This window comes from Trichechus manatus, unplaced genomic scaffold (genome assembly GCF_000243295.1).
Source record: "Trichechus manatus latirostris isolate Lorelei unplaced genomic scaffold, TriManLat1.0 scaffold00076, whole genome shotgun sequence".
Classification (NCBI taxonomy): Eukaryota; Metazoa; Chordata; class Mammalia; order Sirenia; family Trichechidae; genus Trichechus; species Trichechus manatus.
Genome location: NW_004444012.1, coordinates 1830241 through 1854815, shown reverse-complemented (window position 1 = coordinate 1854815; position 24575 = coordinate 1830241). Strand labels below are relative to the sequence as shown.

The 24575-nt window shown below is 41.4% G+C and overlaps 1 protein-coding gene across 2 annotated transcripts in view; it reads right to left on the bottom strand.

Annotated features, from left to right (window-relative positions):
• The window catches only part of FMN1 (formin 1), a 471169-nt gene that overhangs the window by 170515 nt on the left and 276079 nt on the right, over nt 1-24575 (bottom strand). For both annotated transcript variants that reach the window (XM_012556758.2, XM_004380593.2), the window contains one exon: nt 16039-16126. In XM_012556758.2, the coding sequence (XP_012412212.1) occupies nt 16039-16126 (88 nt within the window). The remainder of the gene's footprint in view (nt 1-16038; nt 16127-24575) is intronic.

Below are 24575 nucleotides of genomic sequence, written 5' to 3'. Positions count from 1 at the left end.
AAATTTTTTCCGTGGCAGGCTAATTAATTTTATTAAACCAACCAGTGATATTTAGAAATGCCTTAAAATTCTGCTCGTCAACCATTACTCTGTCCATTGGCATTACACCACGCTTCTGGAGAAGGAAGGGATCGAGGTAAATGGTAGGTTGATTTTGAACTGTTTTGCTTCTTCTCTAGTTTAGAATCATATGAGCCCCTTTATACCATTTTAACAAAGTTAATTAACGGAGCTAAGATCAAGCTCTTTACAGAACACTGAGAAATGTACTCAAAATTCCTTCGCAGGCCACCTTCTCTAACTCAGGAGTCAGTCAGCCAGCTATCCCTAGTTACATGTGGATGTGAGCAAAGAAGGGGTTAATATGCTAGTGACCAAGGGCGTCATCTCAGATTCCACCCAGACAGAAGGGAAATTACGCTTCCAAAAAGGCCGATCTGAAACCACTGAAGAAAAATGTAGTCTGAGGAAAAAACTGAAAGAATTTACCGTCCCAGGACTGTTATTTTATGTGTGGACATAATACAAACTCACTAATTTATGAGACAGACTATGTATGTTTAAACTTCTAATGCTTTAAACAAAAACAAAATAGCCAGGAACAATTTCTGCTTTCTGGAAATTCCAATATTCTCCTACAGAAATCAGCCAACAGGAATGCAATAAGAAAAGATAAAATTCTAAAAATAATGTATCCGAAATTTTCACATCTAACTGATCACCATGAGTGGGAATCGACTCGACGGCAACCGGTTTGTTTTTTCTTTTTTCGGTTTTTTAAACTAATCACACATCTTAGGTGCTGTACACGAACTACAAGCTTAAGATATGATCAAGTAATCTTCATTAATGAGAAAGAGAATGATCGGTGGGTATCTTTTCTCAGTAAGTAAATTTTTGGTTTTAAAAAGTTCATCAGCTTGGATCTCAGATACATGGTCTGATGGGTTACGTGGCTGGTCAGTCAGTTTTCCTCCAGGTGCTAGGTAGTAGAAAGAAAAACTAACAAGAAAACCCTTAGTGAGGACGAGACCGGAGAATAAATGTGGGCCTTGGAGGCATTTATCCACCCATTCACCCACCCACTCCTTGAATACATAATTATTGAATGTGTACCAAGGTCCAGAGACTGCTCCAAAATGCTCTGGATACAGAAGTGTATAACGCATGTAACGTACTTTGTCTCATGGAATTTATATTCTAGTGTGTGGAACAGAAAATAAATAATTGCAAATGACAATCTACTATGAAGAAAGTAAAATAGGAAAATGGGCAACATGAGACAAGATGATCAAGAAAGGTGTCATGGATTATGTCCCCCCAGAAATGTGTGTATCAATTTGGCTGGGCCATGATTCCCAGTACTGTGTGGTTGTCCTCCATTTTGTGACTGTAATTTTATGTTAAAGAACATGAGGGTGGGATTGTAACACCCTTACTAAGGTCACATCCCTGATCCAATGTAAAGGGAGCTTCCCTGGGATGTGGCCTGCACCACCTTTTAGCTTTCAAGAGATAAAAGGAAAGAGAAGCAAGCAGAGAATTGGGAGACCTCATACCACCAAGAAAGCAGTGCCGGGAGCAGAGCGCATCCTTTGGACCTGGGGTCCCTGCGCGGAGAAGCTCCTAGTCTGGCGGAAGACTGATGAGAAGGCTGACAGATAGAGAAAGGCTTCCCCTGGAGCTGATGCCCTGAATTTGGACTTTTAGCTACTTTACTGTGAATAAATAAATTTCTCTTTGTTAAAGCCGTCCACTTGTGGTATTTCTGTTATAGCAGCTCTAGATGACTAAGACAGAAGGCTTCTTTGAGGAGGTGACATTTGAGCTAAAATCCTTAAGAGGTCAGTTTGTAAAGATCTGGGAGAAGAACATTCTAGGCATAAGTTGTGTTGTCTCTGATGAAGGAACAGAAAGGGGCACAGAAAAAGGCCAACATGGCTATCACTGAGAGAACAAAGGGGACGAGAGTGTACGGAAATCCTGGTGAGAAGAGCCGATCCCTTACTTGCTAGGTGATCCTGGCAGGGTAAATTGTCCAAGTTTCAGCGTATCTGTAAAATGGGGCTTATACCACGTACTGAAAGTATTAAGTGAGGTAATATGTATACAGTGCTTAGCAAATCACATGGATTATGCTATGAACTCAAAATGGCAACTATGCACTATGACTATAATTTTAAATATACACATTGTTAATGTGTTTTAATGTTTGTTAATACCTTTATCTCCCTTAACGTATGTAAAGAATTAGAGAAAAAAGTCTGCCAACTACTGAGTAGTTCAGTTGTGCTATGAATGCAACTTTCAAGAATTCCTGGATGCTTTAGATAAGAGCAGTTGCTACTAAACCCATTCCATCCTTCAAGACCCCACTCAAGGTCCAGCTTCAGGAAGTATTATTGATTGGAGAGCCAAATACACATATAACTCCAATCACAGAAAATAATGTATCAAGTGTTTTAAGAGAAATACAGCATACCTCGGGGTCCACTGAGGAAGTAACCTAATTTCTACTTTAGTCTTTCCCACCAATTCATCCTTCATCATACCACCAGTTATAATTTTTGAAAAACACAGGTCTCAAAATTTTTCTTTGCTGTTTAAAGCACCTCAGATGAGACTACTTTCAATACTGGGTGAATTCCAAACTCCTTGGCCTGCTCTTTAAGCCCATTCCTTGCCTGGCCCCAAGCTACACTTCAAGTCTCATCTTGCACTACTTCCTCCATGCGCCCTGCGCGTTCCAGCTACATTGGGCAGGCAACTCCCCATTCCTGAACACACTGTGGCTTCCTCCGTTCCCACACCGCACCCTCCAAGGCCCAGGTCAAGTGTTTCCTGCCTTGAAAGGGGATCCTTGACCTTGGGATTATTAAGTTCTCACTGCTTTCCTCTGCCATGGCATCTCATTCATATCTGACAAAGGGCAAGAGTAGTAATCTATTTGAAGAACCTGTATTATGGTGTACTGCATAACCGTTTCCCTCCTCCACTCTACGGAAAGAGCCTTGTAGTGAAGGATGCTGTCTTATGCGTCTTGATGACCCCAGCATCTAGCATAGTACCTGATGTTTAACGGCTATACGATAAAGGTTTGTGGATGGGATAGATGTCACAGGACTCCCAGTGAACAAATCCTTGGGCTGAGTGTCAGGAAAAGTTGCTTAAAAATGAGAGTACAGGGGAAAGAAGGCATCACTGCTCAGGGGGCAGGGAGTTTCTGTTAAGAACGATGGAAAAATCAGGAAATGGACAGTGGGGATGGTTGCACAACATGACAAACATAATTAATGTCACTGAATTGTCCGTGTAAAAAATGTTTAAATGCTTTATTATATGTATTTACCACAATGAAATATTTTTTAAAAAGAGAGAGAACATAGGGACTTTACAGTGAGACAGGATTTCATCAGATGAACATACTTTATTACGGGGGGGTTCTGAATTAAGGTTGTTCCCCTTCCCCCTACATTTTCCCATTAAAAAAACCAAGGTTTAGTCAGTAGGGTTGAATAATCACGTCCCCACCCATACACTCAATACAGTTAAATTTGCCTGAATAGCCCATACCAAAAGATAATGAAGTGTAACAAATGAATTTTCCCGTTTTCAATGAGAATATTTCCCTTTAGTTTTACCTCTAAAAAGGTTTTCAAAAAGCAGCAACACGTTAGACAAAGCAGGTCAAAAGTAAAAGTCTCCCTGTTAAATTGCTTCAGGCAGACATCCCTTTAGTGATCCCATTAAGCCGAGCTCATTCCAAGCCATGACAATTTGTACATTTACAAGCAGTGCCGATGAGTATCTGCTGGAAGACCTTCCAAGTGGAAGAAGCAGATGCAGAAAGGCTCATGGAACGATCAGGCAATAGCAGGTAGTTCAGTTTTGGCTTGAAGAGAGAATTCATTAGGGTGACTATGGAGATAATGCTCCAAACAAAACTGGGGACAAGAACGTGCAGAATATCAGGCCACGATTTAGAATCTGCGATGCAGTCAATGTTTTGTAGGGACTCGTTGATGAGTTTCAAGCTGGGGAGTGAACTGAACCAAGTTATGTTACATACCCGAAAAAAACAAACCCACTGCCATGGAATCAATTCCGCTCTTGGCAAGCCCATGTGTTACAGAGCAGAACTGCTTCATAGGGTTTTCTTGGCTGTAATCTTTGTGGAGGCAGATCACCAGGCCTTTCTTCTGTGGTGCTGCTGAGTGGGTTCAAACCGTCAACCTTTAGGGTGAGCGCAAACCATCTGCACCACTCAGGGACCTTTATGTTACACAGCACAGGTCAAAACTTGGAAAGGCCAGTTTGGAACCCATTGCAATGGGCGAGAAGGAGCAAAAACCTGAATAGTGTGGGCAGAAATGATAGGACAGAGGAGAAAGACCCTATAGGGCAATCACAGTAATACTACTAACTAGCTGTGGGGATTGAGGAAACCGGAACATAAAACCACTCTGAGACTTTAAGCCTAGATCTGGGGGAAGAGCTTTGTGCCACCCACACAAATAAGCAGTTGTGCTTAAGAGCTGGAGATAACTGTTGATCTTTCTCCAAGGGCCTGGGGGAAGAGGGAAGCCCTGGTGGCGCAGTGGTTAAGAGCTTAGCTGCTAACCAAAAAAGCTGGCAGTTTAAATCTACCAGCTGCTCCTTGGAAACCCTATGAGGCAGTTCTACACCATCCTATAGGGTCGCTATGAGTCGGAGTTGCCCGACAGCAACGGGTTTGGCTGGAGGAGCGGGGTAGAAGGACAGGACTGGTGAAGCAAGAAGTAGATAAAGAGATTAACGCAAGGCCAATGCCAAGTACTCCACCAAGATTTATCCTCTTCCCTAAAGGGGTGTTTAAAAAAAAAAAAAAAAAAGTAAAATAAAATTCAGAGGCAAATAAGCAGTATCAAGAGATTATCTGGTTGGGCCCAAAAGCTTAAGGAAATTAAATTAGTTCTATTATTTCTAGTCTACAGAGGGGCCAAGGAAGGTGAAGTTATTGGCCAAAGGTCTGAAGTCCTAGGAATCTAGGAGACTTGTCTTGCGTGGATGTAATTCTGCCTCCTGTTCACCAAATACAGTTTAAATTCCCACAGGGCCACGCCCGACAATTCTTTCTATTCTCCAAGTACTGGAACAGCGTATCAGAAAATCAGCAAATGCTCTCTGATTAAATAATTCTTGAAGACACTGTTACACTTATAAACCGTTACATAAGCCCATTTAATTAGTTAACTCACGATCACAATGCAGAAAAGAAATCATTCTTTGATTAAAATGTTTTCGGAGTCACCTAGGATTAGATAGTGCCCTCCATTGGACGCTTTAAAAACTCTCAAGTCTCTCTCACACACATACACAAACATACATTTTCTTTTTATAAGTTGAATAAACAAAAACCAGCCTACACCATTCCACAGCAAGCCTCAAAGCCCTGAGATACAGTAGTTCCAAGTAGTTCCGGCCTGCGCTCCTATCTGTACAGGGTTCATTATACCAACGTTCCTGCAGATGGTGTCAGAAAGGTGAAGTGTCAAATCCACAAAGGGGAGACCCCAAGGACTCACTGCTACTGCAATATCAATCATTGCTGGTGGTTCTTACTTTTACCTCCGTCTCTCCTTAGTCGTCCCCGCTCACACTGTCAGTTCGGTTCCAATATTTCACCTACACCTCCCAATATGTCAAAAGGAAGCAGACACACGCTGTGAAAAGCCGGTAATTTTATTGGGTTCCTTTACCTTTAAAAATCTGTTACTTGGTCAAGTCTGGTTTCTGGGCTCCTTTTTTGCCGGGAAATCGAGGCAAACATTTTTATGTGGCTCTCTGGTACCTGCTCTGTACTACAAGAATTATATACACAAGGATCATTGGAGTAGTGTTGTGCCCATTAAGATATAATAACCGTCAGCAGGGACAAAAAGCAGATCAGTATCACAAATTCAAACTAACAGGCGCACATAAAAACGCGTGCCTGCTTCGGGTGCACACACAGGGTCAGGGTCTTGCACGACAGGCAAATTCCCTCTCCAGCACGGGACCACATCTCTTGAGACCAGCGTGACTAGAAAGAGTGGGCAGGAATTCTCTCAGCCCTCCAGCCACTTTTTAACCCTTAATACTTTTCTATCCTCAAGTGCACTTGGTCCAAATAAACAAAGAATGACTGAGTGTACTGTCTGAAGGGCTCCTAATCTGTAAAAACCTAGCAGAGTTATTTAAGGAAGCTGTTCTTTTTGACTTGGCCTTTGGGCAAGAAGCATGTGGAAGACTGGGGTAGAACAGGCACACCCCTTAGCCTGCAGTTCAGCCAAAGTAAACCTGTTCACACAAGGTGGAGGATGTCACGGACAGATGGGGTTGGGTTGGCTCACCAGGCTTTGGCTGACACTCGGTTTAACAATAACCCCTAGGTAGCCTGTTCGATGCTTCTCTGTATTTCCTTAAGCAGCGGACAGGTCGCCTCGCACAAAGTAAGTGTTGAATCACTATTTGCCAACTGACTAGATTTATTCCCAATTCACGAAAGTAAAGATTAATAGGATTACTTGACTTCATAAGTGGAAATTATTTTGTTAACAATGTAACTTTCAAATAGCTAACACAAATTTAGTGGTATTGTCCAAATTACTGATTACGTTTCAGGCTCGATAAAAACTCAATTTGGAGAGAAAAGAGAGTGGAAGGGGAAAGTCACATAGAAGGGCTCAGGATTTACAACCTCCATGTAAGCAGCCCTACAAAACTCCCACAAATCTCCTCTGATTTCTACCAAGAAAAGAGAAAGGAGGATGGGGGAGAGACAAGAGAGGACAGTGGGGGGATCTGAGCACTGAAGAAAGGGGGCGCAGGAACAGCTTCCGACAGTCTCCCCCTGCTACGAACAAGGCCTTCACGGGAGAGAAGGCTGAGTCTGTGATAGAAATTGGGCAAAAGGTGCAAAGGGGGTTGGGGGAGGCAGAGAGGCATGTAGAGGGTGGGAAAAGCACTCAGAGGCCAGGAGAGGAGGCTGCATGGTCCTGCCCCCACTGAAGAGCTCTGTAACCCAATCCCTTTCTCAGTGGTCATAACCCATTGCCGTTGAGTTGGTTCCGACTCATAGTGATCCTTCAGGACAGAGCAGAGCTGCCCCGGAGAGTTTCCAAGGAGAGCTGGTGGATTTGAACTGCCAACCTTTTCGTTAGCAGACATAGCACTTAACCACTATGCCGCCAGGGTTCCACAACGGTCATAGCTCTATGGAAACTTTCCTCAACAGGCCCTGCTATCCCTGCTATCCCCGACTGGCTGCTGTGGGCCACCTTCAGTCAGCACTGGGCACACCTGTGTGCACACAGACACAGGCATGACCTCATTCTATGCACACGTCCAAAAGCAATGCTAACGGCCACCAGGTACCAAGTAGCTTAAAGGAATCTCTGAACTACACCAGATGGCCGGCACAGCAAAAACAAAAAACAAACCCACTGCCGTTGGGTCGATTCCAACTTATAGCGACCCTATAGGACAGAGTAGAACTGCCCCACAGGGTTTCCTAGGAGCGGCTGGTGGATTTGAACTGGTGACCTTTTGGTTAGCAGCCGAGATGGTAACCACTGCGCCACCAGGGCTCCAAGAGCAAACCTTACTAGGAATTAATTCCTAATAATTAATAGCTAGCACTTGGTGGGTGCCTCCTCTGTGCCAGGCATTGTTCTAGGTGTTTTACAACTAATTGTAGCGGGTGAGTGCAATTTTTGTCCCGAGCTGGGCAGATGATCAAATTGAGGCACAAAGTCCCATGCCTTGATTTCCCAAGCTCAGTTCTGTAACGACCCCGCTCTCCTCCAAGGCAGTGGGAATTTGCTGGACTTAGATTGTGCTTCTTTTATCTTTTATAAGTGCTGGGGTACAAATAATCAGGCCACGAATTCACCATCACCTTAAAAAAACTCAATGAACCAACTACTCACAAGAGTCTACATGGAAACCTTGGGCTCTCAATGGAATCACGTGCTGTCTACATGACTAAAGCAGTATTGACATTCGTAACTCCCCCATTACCTAATTATCACTAATAATTCAATTCTAACACGCTATTTCAATACTTGTAGTAAAATGATCCAACTTAATCTTTGTTAGCTATTTGCAGTTATTCAAAATAATCAGTTTTGCAGTTGAAGGCATACCAACAAGAATTTCTAAAAGAAAGAAAATTGGAACCTGAAAAGGCTTTCTTTTGAATAAAAAGAAAATGGAATCTGCAATAATGTAAAATCTAATTTTCTTGTAAAGATAGTAATAATTGCAAGTTTACGCTACATGCCAGAATTGACTAAAAAGGAACACAGAGGGACACAAACAATGAAGAGGCACAAATGAAAGATGCTCCAGACACATTAAGAAATAACAAGGGAATATATTTTACAATCTTAGCTACGTTACTAAATGCCTGCTGGTACAAACGCGTTACTTGGTAAAGACCTTAACTTGGGCTCTGACGGACTAGGAGGCAAGTGTAAACGACGTTAAACAGGAGAAGGCTGGGAGGTAGAAGAAATGACAGTCACAAAAGAGATACTTTTCCAATATATTCCAAAAGCTCAAAATCTCTCAATCTTTTAAAGCAAAAACCCCATCTCTCACCCAGGTCCAGGCATGTACTATGCCCGAAGGTGCCCACAGTACCATTTTACACGTGTCCATGAGTCAAACCTCAAAGAAAGCATACAGCACAGAATTCACAAAACCTCCCCCCTTCTCTCCTCTCTATTCTCTGTAGGGCAGTGGAATGAGAAACAGTTTGGGTTAAGCTGCTTCTATTCTTCCATTAGTTCTGGTTCTTTTTAAACCAAAATTACATTCCAGGCAGATTGGATGGTTTCAGCCAGTTGCCTGAAGGTAAAGTACAAAGAAATGCCACCCTCTGCTTTCTGGACTCAGCTCCGCGAGTGAAGGAATGCATAGTGGTTTAGAAAAAGATGGGTCAGATTCCTGTTGCTCAGGTGGTTCAGACTCAGTGGGAGGAAGATGAAGGTGGGAAAAGAAAGGGAAGTATTAGAATGACTATTTTTATTTATCTAAAAATAAAAAAAAAAAAGAGCACTGTCCATATTTAATGTACGGATTGACGCTGGCACCCTTGTTCAGTCATACTTTAGCAGCTCACGATCACATGTCATGTTTGGCGGTTAAGCTCCTTCAGTCATGGTATCCCACTTGTTTGTTTGCTTTCACATACTGCAGAGTCTTTTTTGTGCCAGATTAAATGAATTTTTCAGATTCTAAAATCTGGTTTTAACTAGACTAAACTTCACCAAACAAACAAATTGGCTTCAAAAGATTCCTGCAGGGAAACCCCAGATTGAAGATAATCCGTCAACAATAAGAAAATGGCAGAGCTGACCCTTTTGTTGCTAGTATAAGCTCTTTCTCAGTCACGGAATGAGGTAAAAGCAAGGACGAGCGAATCAGATTTGCCAAAAAGATGCCCCCATAAAAATAAGAGGATTTATCAAGATGGAAATGTGAGTTTATAGCCACTATTGTTAGCAATGAGCCGGTCCTACTTCTAAATTGAGCCTTGACATATTAGCTAAAAGCCACCAAAGTTCGAAAGACATTTAAAAATATTATTAACCTCATTTAACTCATATTGGCATGTTTTATAATGAGCGTATTAGTTACACAGTACATTTACATGTTCTAGAACACATACGTTGAGATGCATGCTCTAAACCCTTTTTTAACAGAGGTGAACAATAAGAAAGCTTGGAGACCACTGTAAGTGTAGGCTCTTCTAGGCTGGAGTGAGATTGTTCCTCTGTAAAGTCCTAGACAATTCATAGTGAATTTCAGATGCCTGGTCAAATTCATTATGTTTTAGACCACTAGCATAAACCTTGACAGAGATTTCTGGAAATTATTAAGACAAAAGGCAGCAAGGTCTAATGGGCGTTCTCAGATTTGGGAGATTGGGATTTAGACTCTGGGCATATAAACTGCATCTCTCTCTCACATTTTGAGTTGAGAGTCCTAAACAGACAAATAGTCCTCGATGTAGATAAATTCCAAACTGAGATTCTGAACGAGTAGGAACTAAACTGAAAAATGTTTTATTTTGATCTTAGGTTAAATATTATAAATATGAATTCTGAGTGTACGGGAATTTCCAAATGAATGCCAGGAGGCTTCTGGCACCCAGTCTGTCGCAACGCACATGGCGGCTTATGTCAAGAAGGGTCAACAGCAATTTTCCATTTCCCCTGGGAAAAGAATAAGAGGAAAATCACTAACGTGGAATGAAAACACTAATTTGCAATCATGTAGGCAGTTACCGTGTCCAAGGATGTCACAATGCTTTTAAATACCAGTCATCCCCGTTTAGCAGATGGAAACAAGCAGTTAGTAAATCACTTATTCAGAGTCTCTCCTGGACCCGATACGAGAGCTGTGGGGATTATGGTCAGCCTCCTGAAACCATTCTTCCTCTACAATCAAGGTTTTTCCTTTAGTGACGCAGGGTTTTCAGCCTTAGTCAGGGTAGGGATTTGGCTTTCTCCCACATGTCAAACATCATCTTGGGTACAGAGAAACAGACAAAAAGGGTTACTTTCTTAGAGATGTTATGTCTCCAAATTATCCCTACCCACTTAGCCCCAGACTGGGATTTTCAGAAGCTTGTTGTACACGTTCACATCACTGTTCCCAGTCATCTCATACGCCAATTGTCCAAAACAGAACTCCGGATTCCACTTTACCACCGTGCCTTTCCCTATACTTCTAGGTTCTATTTCGGGCACTATTACACATATAGTTGCTGAATCCAGAAATCCAAGGGACATCCAAGACTTCTCCTCCATCACTCCTCGCTTCTGATGTGCCTGATTTAGCACTTCTCTCTCCAAATAATCCCCTGTACATATCTCCTTGACGTTTCCTGCACGTTTCTCCTGTACTCTCCTATCCACATTTCTGCAGCCACTGCCTTAGTGCTGACTTTGTAATCTATCATCTGAACCATTAAGAAAGCCTTCTAACAGACTCACCTGCCTTCAGTCCTACTTCTGTTTATTTATTCAACAAACACCTGTCGATCATCACCTACGCGCCAGGTACAAGTGCAAGATGCTGGAGATACATCAGTGAGCAATCTACTTCTTCCATCTACCTTTTGGAGCTCATATTCTGGTGGTGCAGGTAAATGGAAACATAAGTAGAGGAACACAGAAAATAAGTGCTATGAAGAAAGTAAGAGAGAACTGCCTAGGTGACTTACATTAGGGACAGGGGCTTGGATGAGCCTCCTTGAGGCGACATCTAACCTGAAACCCTGAACAAGTAAAGGAGCTAGCTTTGGTCACGTCATCAGGAAGACCAGCTGCTGGAAAAGGACATCACGTTTGGTAAAGCAGAAAGCCAACAAAAATGTTGGAAATTCTCAATGAGACGGACGACACAACAGCCTCAACAATGGACTCAAACATATCAATGATCATGAAGATGGTGCAGGACCGGGCAATGTCTCGTTCTCTTCTACATAAGGTTGCCATGAGTTGGGGATAACTCAGTGGCAACTAACAACAAAACAGAAAGAGTGGAGCAGAAGAACATTTCAAACAGAGGGAACAGCACACTGAAAGATATGGAAGAAAGAGCGAGCTTGACAGTTTTCAAGGAATCAAAGAACACTGTAGCTAGAATGTAGTGAGAGGGGAACCAAATAGAGCAAAGTGAAGTAGAAAATCCAGGCTGTGGCCAGACCACTCAAGGGCTTGGAGGTCAGTCAGTCTTCCATACTATAGCCTGATGTATATTTCTGCACTCAAGATCAGATCAAAGCACTTCCCCTCTTATATTTCTTCTCCCTGTTGCTGACTGGATAATGTCCAAATGTCTTGCCATGATATTCAGGGCCCTTCCTGGTCTGGATGCTGCATATGCTTCTGCCTTGTGCCCTGAAACAACCCAGATTCACATGCAATCGATATACTCTAGCTGTGCCTCCTTTTCACAGGCCTTATTTCATGCTCTTTCCTCAACTGGAAAAGCTCCTTCTCTGTGTGATGACCACCGTTCCATCCTCTAAGACTCATCTTAAGTTGTATGACCTCTGTGAAGATCTTCCCTGAAGTTACAGGTAGAGTCAGTCAAGGCATTGTTCTGTTATTCCACGGCAACTCTACTGTGTGTTTACTGAATAATACACTCTGCTTGTATATTTCCCACACCATCCTGTGAGCTCTCTTTAAGGTCTGTATCTTATGTGTTGTTGCAGTCATTGTACCTGATACAGAGCTGGCAGTCAACACATGTTTACTGAATGAATGAATTCATGAATGAATGAAGTGAAGGTAATTTTACCCAAATGTACTGGGATGGAATACATAACTATCTGATTTCATCTAGTCTAAGGTTCAGTCTACTATTTTTTTTAAATCAAATCAAATTTAATGAACATATTGAACGTCTTCTATATGTTAACCCAATTAGCTGTAAACTATGTTGGATTATCAAGAGCAGAGAAAATCCCTAGCAAAGAAATGCAACATGACATAAAGGAACAGTTACTGGCTCTGCTGCTCATAACGTGTGAGGTACAGGGTCAGGATTCCACTTTCTGAGTGTGCATTACAGGCAGTGCCTAGCGAGCAACAGAGAAGTTGCTCACCTTGAATATGAGGAAAATAAGGTTGCTCTTACAGAGCTGAACTAGTAACAGCCAGATTATTTATCTGTGGGAGACATCGGTGGACTAAAATACCCACAACTGTTATCAAGGTACCCAAGCTGTAATCTCAGCAAGCCAGAACTGAAATGTCAGTGTAATTTAGAAAACAGGAAAGCCTGAAGCCCCCCAGGACGCCTGTAGACACTCCTCTTTCTACTGAGGAATATGCTTTATAAGATTCAGGTGTTTTGTTTCCAAACTTGTTTACGCTTTTCTCTTTATATTCATGTCTCCATCTCTTCATTTGTTCATTCGTTCATCCAGAAAATATTTACTGAGTGTCTACAATGCCTGTGGCTGGTATAGCGTGACGGAACTGACATTTTAATGGGGAGACTACCGTGAATAAACAGATACGCGATGTTACGTAGAGACAAGTGATAGGGAGAAAACAATGAAGAGAAATATTTTAGTCACGAGAAAGGATTAGTCTCCTCCACAAAAATGAATACGTTAGCTTTCGGGTTTATACACCAGCTTCTTATGAGTCAGGGAAGTGCAAGTTGGTGCTTCTGTTTTTGTGTACAGACAAATGGCCTCAGAACTGTGGTCACTTCACCAGGGCTGATGTGCTGGGAGGCCTTGCCCAGGCTGCCAGCTGGCCTCCCCTGAGCCCATCTCACTGCACATTAAAATAAACATCTCAGGCCAACGACAGCACAGGGAATCCTTTCATCTGGACGACACCACAAGGACAAGTACATTCCATTCGCGACCAGACATGGACTCAGAATGAAATATAACTGACACAGCTCGGGCACCTAAGTGACCTTCAGATGCCAACGTCAGTCAAATGATTCCAAAGGAGGCTTAAGCTCTGCTTATACTGCCAGATTCATCTGGAATGTATTACTAAATGAAGACATGGAACGGAGATTATTTTTTTAGAACTTAGCAGCCAGCTCTCTGGGGGTGGATAGCCGAGGTGACTGAGGCAGAATAGAGAATCAAAATGGTACCTACGAGTCCTAGAAGTTTACGCTGCTACAGCTGACGTTTCCGATGCTGAAATAAAAGCTCGCGTCTAACTCCATGTGAGCCTGTTTTTGGCCAGGGAAGAACACTGGAAAAGGTCTGGGTGAACTCATTGTCTATTCAACTCACCATGAACATTGAGTCCCATGAGACTGGAAGGCCACAGGAAGATGGACTGTGGTCCTGATGGGGTAACTGGAGTATCCCATGGCTGGGATCGCTCTCACCCATGTGGTAGTCTGACGTAGCACAGGGGAACATGCCTAAAAAGAACTGCTCTTGTTACGGTTGTGGTTGTTAGGTGCCGTCGAGCTGATTTCGACTCAGAGCAATCCCATGGGACACAGTAGGGTCTTGTAGGCTTTACAGGGGCAGACCGCCAGGTCTTTCTCCTGTGGAGCTGCTGGGTGGGTTCAAACCACCAACCTTTCGGTTAGCAGCCGGGCTCTTAACCACTGCACCATCAGTGCTCCTTAAAAGGAACTCCCATGATGTTAATAAAGTCTAACATGATGTCCCCTTGTGAAGATTCATATCCATGGTGTTTTCCCAGATTTGTGGATAGTTATTGTTTAGGACAAGAATCTGCCACTATACCTCAAAAATCCCTGATTTCAATGCCTACCTCAAAAAAGTTAGTCCCTTCCCAAATAACTATAAGCTCCTCTGTCTAGGTTTTCTATTTTTTCATTTTTTCTTTACCCTAGTAGCGCATTCTCCTGGTTGAAATTCACCAGAAACTCAATTCTTTCAGAAGATATAACACCTAAACTTATGAAAGATTCCTCTGGGTTGACCTCTCTGCCACCCTTTGCCCCAAACTCAGATCAACTACTAGAAACATACTCTGAGGCTTAATATTCACACTTAACCTGTTCAGTTCTATTATTGATTTTAAATACTGAAAATGGACCAGCTTCTTTGAATACTGTGTGATTATCATCGAATTTAGGAGATTTTTAATTTTATGTGGAATTTGTAAGGTTTGCAAAACACCAAAATTTTAAGCCCTTAAAAAAAAAAAGGAAAAAAGCTCCCCTGAAAGGAAAAGTTTTATGTGAAAGTATATTACGTGTCTTATGGTTCTGAACCTATGGGAGTCTTCTGCTGTGAACCGGAGTAAAATACCTTTAAGGTGACAGACTGAAGCCTAAAGGGCGGTGTGTTGAACCGATGTTTAATTCTACTGAAACCATCTAAGAGAGAGTATACTACAACTCAGACCATACTATAAGTGACATGTCAAAATAAAGATTTACATTTAATCGATTCCTGCGAAAGGGGGTATTGTTTGCATGCAAGAGACAGATTCCAAAAAAGTAGGATGGCGATTGGCCACTTTTCTAGAGACTAAGAAAAATACACAGAAGTAAAATTTCTTCTTTTAAAATGCCTTTTTGTTTAAAATTGAGCCAAAGATAACTATGTAGAAATAGTCTCACTTGGGAGAAAAAGGGGAGAGAGATTAAAAACCAATGACATAACCAAATGACTGATGAAGGAAAGAGCCTTTCCATAGAAGCAGTGCAGCTAATGAAGAAGAAAGGATGGAATCAGTGCAACATTATTTTGCAAACTTCTAATGAAATAATGGATCTAGGCAAAGATCAACTACTAACGTCACAAAAACAGACAACCAGGTATTATGGATATCCCGATAGAATATACAAAAATACCTAGGAGGTCGTCTTCTCCCTCAAATTAAACCAGAATCAGATCCAGCTAACAATTTACAGGAAACACAGGAGCAGAGGAGCATGATAGATGAGAACGTGACAATGCAAGCAGCAACACTGACAACGTGGGAAATCCTACAGGGCAAGTGACTTGGTTTCTTCAGCAAATAAATTACAAAGGAAAAAACAGGAACAAAAAAAATGGAGAATAGGAACTTCTAGATTAAAGACACTTGATAGACACACCAGTCAAAGGCATGTGTGAAATTGGTTTCGATCTCCATTCAAACGAATCATAAGTAAATGGATGAATAATGAATATATGGACAATCAGGGAAATTAGAACTACATATTTAATGATACTGGGAAGTAACTGTTAATGTTTTTAAAAGCATGATAATGGTACTTACTAGTGTTTGAAAAAGTATCCTTATCTTTTAGAAATAGTACTAACATTTTTAACAGATGAAATTATACAATGTGTGGGCTTTGCTTCATAATAACCTACTTTGGGGGAAGATACTTCAGATGAAACACGATGAGCCGATGAGTTTGTAGCTGGGTGTTGGGTACACAGGGTACATATTAACACAAGTTCATTTTAACATTCTCTGTATTACGTTAGAAATTTTTCACAATAAAATGTTTAAAAGTTGGAAAAAAGTGATGGAGGAGACTTACCCTGCTGGATATCCTTCATTTCTAAATGCAAACTAGATATCAAGATCCCCACAGTTTGAGATCGTTTTCCATCCAATAACTTGATGATCTGGAATGTTTACAAACATGAACACAAGCTGAAATGGCCGTGCAATCTTTCAGAAAGCATACCAAAAATATTCAGATTTTCACTACCCTGATTGATGAGCTGAACTGATACTACAGGCACTCTATTTTAAATAACACTTTAATTTGAAAGTAACTTAGCCACAATCAACATTTTAGAAAACAAAGAAAAAACAGCACCCAAACCTCCACCAGCCTAACACAAGCAGTACCATCTTTATAATACTTTCCTCTTATCTTGTTATCCAAATGTATCTTAAGTTGTAATTGTAACACATATGCAATTCTAACTTTTTTACGTAACAGAGGCATATGTTCATGTTGCTACTTCTTAAGTCACTTCACAACCTCTGATCTTCTTGGATGTTTTCCACTGAGTGGCTGAGTGGAAGGAACATTCTGATCTTTGCCTCAGACAATTACCAGCCTAAGACTCTGGGAAAACGACTTAACTCCCAGGAGTTCGACCTCTTCATCTTGAAGTACAAGTTTCCCTGTTATTGGACAGTTAAGTTGTGCTATTATTAATATAAACTGTATAAGACTTTGCACATAAAGCTTTAATTTTAATTTGTTTAATACTGCTCTTGTATAATAAAACACATACACGTATAAACTTTCACAGTCTTTTTAGAAACTTCAAATACCTCACCGACAACTTTTTCAACCTTTACGAATATTCCATGGGGAGCTCTTCCTAGCTTTGTGTTTCTCTAAACCTAGTAAAACAAATCAGCTCCCAGACCAATTCTTTTTGGTATAGTGACTCTGTGTATTCCTTTAGTAGACAGAGAACCCAAATTTAAAGTAAAATGATTAACAAAGAGCCTAACACAACATTAAGGAAACACACATAAATTTCATGTAAATATTCAGCCAAGAGTTCATTCATTCAACAAATGTTTGCTGTGCGTCTGCTATATGCCTGGCACTCCTCTAGGCTCTGAGGATGCAGAGGTGACTGAGACAGAGCCAGCCCTTGCCCTCAAGAAGTCTGTCGCTAGGTGACTTAAAGAATCACTTTGGCAAAATAGCTGTTAAGAGCCAATAAAGCTATTAAAATCAACAGCTGAACCAACTGGGGAGCAAATTCACAAAAAGAAGGGCCTTGGGAATTGACTAGATTTGTTCCTAATGTGCAGAATAGTGACTGACACAACCATGGTCATGGCGTATACACAGACATCAAGGAGGCAGACACAGGAACCAAATTCATGACAAGATCACAACTGAGTTGCGAAAGTTTCTTCATACAAACGTGCCAAGCCATCCAGTTAGGGCTGTGGAAACCACTGGCAGTATGTTGCGCCTAGAGGAGAGACAATGTTCAATGCAAGTCGCTCTAATAGCCAATTAAATGAAGGCAGTATGGTATCAGATTGACAACTCCAACTCGAAAGACTAGATGGGAACCTTAGGGAGCAGTGAGTTTATGTTAATAGGGGAGGAACAACTCAGAAAAAGAGGGTGAGGATGTCTGCACAACTCGAAGAATGTAAAAATGTCGCTGAATTGTACGTGTAGAAACTGTTGAATGGGTGTGTGTTTTGCTGTCTATATTCTCAACAACAACAACAAGATGAATAAATAAACAAAAGAAGGTGAGAGATCGGCCATAAGAGGGCTGAGAAAGAACCAAGAGGGGGAGAGTGAGATAGTGAGAAAAAGAGAGATGGAAATTGAGATTCTGACTGTGTTCGGGCAGGTTGAACAACGACGACAGAGGCTAACCGGCCCCCACCCTCTCATTCTAGCGTGGGAAGGACAGTATTGACGTCAGCCGCCCCTGAAATTCCGTCCAGTGACTCGGCATGGCAGGTGTTTGGAAAGAGGCGTTGCCTTTCACTGGACTAAAAACCTAGAGACTTTTTCTAAAATGTGATACTGCCTCCATCGCCTCCCTGTACTCTCTTCCCTACCTCTGACTAGTCCGATGCTGTGTAGTTGATTCCAATTCAGAGCGACCTATGGGACACAGTGGAACTGCCCCGTAGGGTTGCCAAGACTGTAATCTTGATGGAAGCGGACTGCCACATCTTTCTCCCTCAAAGCCGCTGTGAGTTCAAATAGCCAGCCTTTCAGTTAGCAGTTAAGCGCTTAACCACTGTGCCATCAAGGCTCTCCCTACCCCTGATTAAAACCAAATCAAACCAAGCCTGTTGCCGTTGAGTCAATTCCAACTCATAGCAACCCTACAGGACAGACCAGAACTGCCCCACAGGGTTTCCAACGAGGGGCTGGTGGATTTGAACTACTGACCTTATGGTTAGCAGGCTGAGCTCCTAGGTACTATGCCACCAGGGCTCCAACCCCTACCCCTGATTAGACTTTAAGAAATCTCCTTCTAAGTCTCCACATACCCTCTTGTTAATTGTTGGATAATACTATGTTTCTCAACACCAGCTAAAGTGGTAAGAACACAATGGACTGAATGGGTGTATAGTCTCACCCTTCATAGCTTCTGAGACGCAGAAGGTATCTCATCAGTGGGACAGAGAGGCTCAAAGCCCCAAGGCCCGGCAAACAAGTTCTCAGTCACCAGTGGGTTGGCTTGTGTGGCTCTGGCAGTAGTGAGCCTAAGAGCAGACCCATTTGAGACCGAGTCAGGCTCCCTGAAAGAGGTCTGGCTTATCCTGTGTAACTGCAGGATAACACCAAACAAATGACAAGGGGAAAAAATGAGGAGTGAATAGTGAGTAAAAAAGAAAGGGTAGAATAAATACATATTTTAAAACATCCTTCCTAATCAAGACCAGATATGCAAAATGATTAAAAGGAAACAGAAAAAAACAAGACATTAGACTAACAAACTGACTCAAAATCGAGTAAGGGTTCAGTCAGCTTAAAAGGCATTTGTCTGGCCCAAGATGTTGGTATACATTCAGATCTTTCTGAAACTAGTCAAGGATTTGGCTGTGCTGGTGGAATAGGAGAAGTATTCGGGGATGGGGGGAATGAGGAGAGAAAAGGAAACTTGAGGACTGAAAGGGAGAAAAAGGAAGAGAGATGCTCTGTGGACCTCTGGTCACATTTTATCAGCTTCTGGAGTTCCTAGGTGGTACAAACAGTTAAGCTCTTGACTACAAGCCAAAAGGTTGGCAGTTCAAATCCACCCAGAGGTGCCTCCATAGACAGGCCTGGTGATCTGCTTCTGAAAGGTCACAGCCTTGAAAACCCTATGGAGAAGTTCTATTCTGCACAGATGGGGTTGCCATGAGCTGAAATCAACTGCACGCAACTAACAGGAAGAAGTCCCAACCTGGTCATGGGAGCACAGACTGGAACACAAGCAAGAGTTTCTTCATTCAACACACATGGGTCAAATGATTACCATTTCCCAAGTACTGAGCTAGGAACGGAAGATGTATAAAGTTCCGCCTCTGGAGAGCTGTCAAGTTCACAAATATATTTGTTCTATTTTTTTCTCTTTTCTTGCTTGTATATTTATTAGTTTTAATTACAAAAGCAATAAACGTTCATTGTAAAATATATATATATATACAAACATACAAACTATGTTGTTATTGTTAGGTGCCATTGAGTTGGTTCCGACTCATAGCAACCCTATGTACAACACAACAAAAGGTTGCTCAGTCCTGCAGCATCCTCACAATCTTTGCTATGTTTGAGCCCATTGCTGGCAGTCACTGTGTCAATCCATCTTGTTGAGGGTCTTCCTCTTTTTCACTGACCCTCTACTTTACCAAGCAAGATGTCCTTCTCCAGGGACTAGTCCCTTCTGATAACATGTCCAAAGTACTTGGGACCAGGTCTCGCCACCCTGTCTTCTAAGGAGCATTATAGCTGTACTTCTTCCAAGACAGATTTTTTCACTCTTCTGGCAGTCCATGGTATATTCGATATTCTTCACCAATACCATAACCCAAAGGCATCAATTCTTCTTTGATCTTCCTTATTTATTGTCCAGCTTTCACATGCATATGAGGCGATTGAAAATACCATGACTTGGGTCAGGTGCACCTTAGTTCTCAAAGTGATGTCTTTGTTTTTTAACACTTTAAAGAGGTTTTCTGCAGTAGATTTGCCCAACACAATATGTCATCTGATTTCCTGACTGCTGCTTCCATGGGTGTTGTTTGTGGATTCAAGTATAATGAAATCCTTGACAACTTCAATCTTTTCTCCGTTTATCACGATGTTGCTTATTGGTCCAGTTGTGAGGATTTTTGTTTTCTTCATGTTGAAGTGTAATGCATACTGAAGGCTGTAGTCTCTAATCTTCATTAGTAAGTGCTTCAAGTCCTCCTCAATTTAAGCAAGCAAAGTTGTATCATATGCATATTGTAGATTGTTAATGAGTCTTCCTCCAGTCCTGATACTTCCTTCTTCTCCATATAGACCAGCTTCTTCAGATTATTTCCTCAGCATGCAGATTGAACAAGTATGTTGAAAGGATACAACCCTGATGCACACTTTTTCTAATTTTAAACCACACAGTAAAAACAAACTACACAGAATACAAAAAAGTAACAAGTGGAAATACTCCTTCATTCCGAATGGAAAAAAACAATGAAGTAAAAGAGCTGGACAATAGACTTCAAAGGGGGCTCGAGAAAACAAAGTAAAGTATTATAATGAAATGTGCAAAGACCAGGAGTTAGAAAGCCAAAAGGAAGAACATGCTCAGCATTTCTCAAGCTGAAAGAATTGAAGAAAAAATTCAAGCCTTGAGGTGCAATTTTGAAGGATTCTATGGAAAAAATATTGAACGACACAGAAGGCATCAAAAGAAGACGGAAGGAATACACTGAATCACCGTACCAAAAAGAATCGGTCAACGGTCAACCGTTTCAGGAGGTAGCATATGATCAAGAACTGATGGTACTGAAGGAAGAAGTCCAAGCTGCACTGAAGGCATTGGTGAAAAACAAGGCTCCGGGAATTGACGGAATACCAATTGAGATGTCTTAAAAAATGGATGCAGCACTGGAGGTGCTTACTCATCTGTGCCAAGAAACTTGTAAGGCAGCTACCTGGCCAACTGACTAGAACAGATCCATATTTGTGCCCATTCCAAAGAAAGGTGATTCAACAGAATGTGGAAATTGTCGAACAATATCACTAATATCACATGCAAGGAAAATTCTGCCGAAAACAATTCAAAAACAATTCCAACAGTGTATCCACAGGGAACGGTCAGAAATTCAAACCAGATTCAGAAGAGGACATGGACCAAGGGATATCATTGCTGATCTCAGATGGAGCTTGGCTAAAAGTAGAGAATACCAGGAAAGACGTTTACCTGTGTTTTATTAGCTATGCAAAGGCATTTGACAATGTGGATCGAACAGATTATGGATAACACTGGGAAAAATGGGAATTCCAGAACACTTAATTGTGCTTATGAGGAACCTGCACATAGATGAAAAGGCAGTCATTCGAACAGAACGAAGTGGATACTGTGTGGTTTAAAATCAGGAAAGGTGTGCGTCAGGGTTGCATCCTTTCACCAGACTTATTTATTCAGTCTGTATGTTGAGCAAATAATCTGAGAAGCTGGACTATATGAAGAAGAATGCAGCATCAGGACTGGAGGAAGACTCATTAACAACCTGTGATATGCAGATGACATAACCTTGCTTGCTGAAAGCGAAGAGGACTTGAAGCACTTACTGACAAAGATCAAATACAACAGCCTTCAGTATGGATTACACCTCAACATAAAAAAAACAAAAATCCTCACAACTGGACCAACAAACAACATCATAACAAATGGAGAAAAGATTGAAGATGTCAAGGATTTCATTTTACTTGGATCCACAATCAACACCCATGGAAGAAGCAGTCAAGAAATCAGATGACATATTGCATTGGGCAAATCTGCTGCAAAAGACCTCTTTAAAGTGTTAAAAAGCAAAGACGCCACTTTGAGGGACTAAGGTACACCTGACCCACGCCATGGTATTTTCAATCGCCTCATATGCATGCGAAAGCTGGACAATGAATAAGAAGACCGAAGAAGAATTGATGCCTTTGAATTACAGTGTTGGTGAAGAATACTGAATATACCGTGGACTGCCAGAAGAACGAAAAAATCTGTCCTGGAAGAAGTACAGCTAGAATGCTCCTGAGAAATGAAGATGGTGAGACCTGGTCTCGTGTACTTAGGATATGTTATCAGGAGGGACTAGTCGCTGAGACAGATATCATGCTTGGTAAAGTAGAGGGTCAGCGAAAAGGAGGAAGACCCTCAATGAGATGGACTGACACAGTGGCTCAACAATGGGCTCAGATAAAACAATGATTGAGAGGATGGTGCAGGACTGGGCAGTGTTTTGTTCTGCTGTAAACAGGGTTGTTGTACGTTGGAACCACAACACTCCTCAGATGTTATCACTAGTTATGGGGTAGTTTGTCTCCTTCCAGAACTAAACATGTGTTTGAGTCTGCATGTGTAGGGTTTTAAGTTTACAAAAATGGCAAGCTGTACATTTTGTACTGCAACTTATTTTTTTTTTTCATTCAGAAATATATTACTGACATCATTCCACATCAGCACAGGTAGAAACACTTCTGAGTATGTCACATGTTTATTTAAGTATTCCCCTATTGATGGATGTTTACCATTTTTCCCAATTTAATGCTACCATTAACATCTATGCAGATCGGTATCTGTAGTCACTTGTACTTTTTTCTGTAGATTTTCAGAGTGGGTCTAACAATATGCCCCCTTCAAATTTGATAAATATTGTCAAATTGTTTCTAATAGGCTGTATTAATTTACACTCCTACCAAGTATTAGAGAGTGACTGTTCTCCTGTTTCTTGTACCCATCTGGGTATTATCAGTTAAAAAAAATTTTTTTTGATAGGTAAATTTTGAAAGGTAAAATGGGTTTTCACTATTTTATTTTGCATTTTTAATTGTTTATTAGTAAGATTAAACATTTGGCTTACTGGTCACATCTTGTGAACTGCTGATTTCCATTTTGCTATGTTTTACAATGACTAAATCCATTAGGCTGGCACAGTGCAAAGATATTTAATATGGACAAGGAGGAAGAAGGACATTTACACAGAGATTGCTGTGGGTAAGAGGCAGTTTCTAAGGAAGGAAACGGGAAGAACCCTTTACTGCACCCCTACTAAGCATTAGGTATTGTGCTCCTCTGCATACCAGCCCAACCAGATGGACCACAGTATCATAAGCGTTATTCCTTTAGTGGCCCTGTGGACTTCCAGAGTGACAGCAATACTTCATTCTCAAGAGTTCTGTAAAAATAAGTGGGGCCATCTCACTGGTAGGCCATTAAAGCAATGGGCACAGAATAGCTCCCTTCCAGAAACAAGAACTTTGTTCTGCTAATCCGATTGTCATTTTTGATCCTTGTGATGAAATCTCACAATCTCCATACCCAAATACAGACCTATCATCTGAGGCATCTACCCTTACAGCGGAGCAGCTGGGAACCAACACTGAGGGGGAGCGGGAAGACGAGGGAAGAAAAGCCATGGAGAGATTGAACAAGGAAGGAAGGGAGAGTAACGATTTGGAACATGATAAAAAACTTTTTAAAAAGATGCTCAATAACCCTGTTGGCGTAGTGGTCAAGAGCTCGGCTGCTAACCAAAAGGTCGGCAGTTCAAATCTACCAGGCGCTCCTTGGAAACCCTGTGGGGCAGTTCTACTCTGTCCTATAGGGTTGCTATGAGTAGGACCCGACTTGACAGCAACGGGTTTTGGTTTCATTTTTATGATTTTTTTTTAAGTAAACTATTAAGTTGCAAACAACAGAACCCAATTTATGTAGAATCTTCAGTTAACTGGTTTTTCTGTTATGGCATTATATGTGTACTTGGTAAGCTAACTTCTAGACAGATAAAGTGAATTTCAAAAATTCTTCTCTGAAGAGAAGGGCATGTGACTAAAAGATAAACTAATATAGGGTATTTATTCTCCCAAATCCACTGGCTTCTCTAAAATATCCTGGGCTTCAAGGAAACTAAACTCAATCAACCATACCTTTCATATTTGCATACTTAGTTATGAGCATTGTGGACTGGTGATCGTAATAATTATCTGGAAAATCTTCAGAATCCTAAGATGCCTGAGATTCTCCAATATTTAATATTCTGCTCTATTCATGCAGAAATTTAACTGATACATTTAAAAAAATTCACCTTGAAATTTCAAACACAAAAGTTGTATTAAACCGTCCAGTACCCAAAAATTTAATTCCTGATCACCAACCGATTCTTGAAGCATTCTAGTTGTTACTATCCTGTGCTATCTGAACAAGTTTATTTTTCAGCTGTATGGCCTAATTTAAAGGTTCCTGGCAATATAACAACCTCAGGAGAAATACAAATGAAACAGAACTATATCCATAAAGATAAGCCCTTCCCTCCTGCTTATAACCTGAGCGCGCTGAGCTGTCATGGCCCTTGCCGAGCTGTGAAGAGTGATGGCAT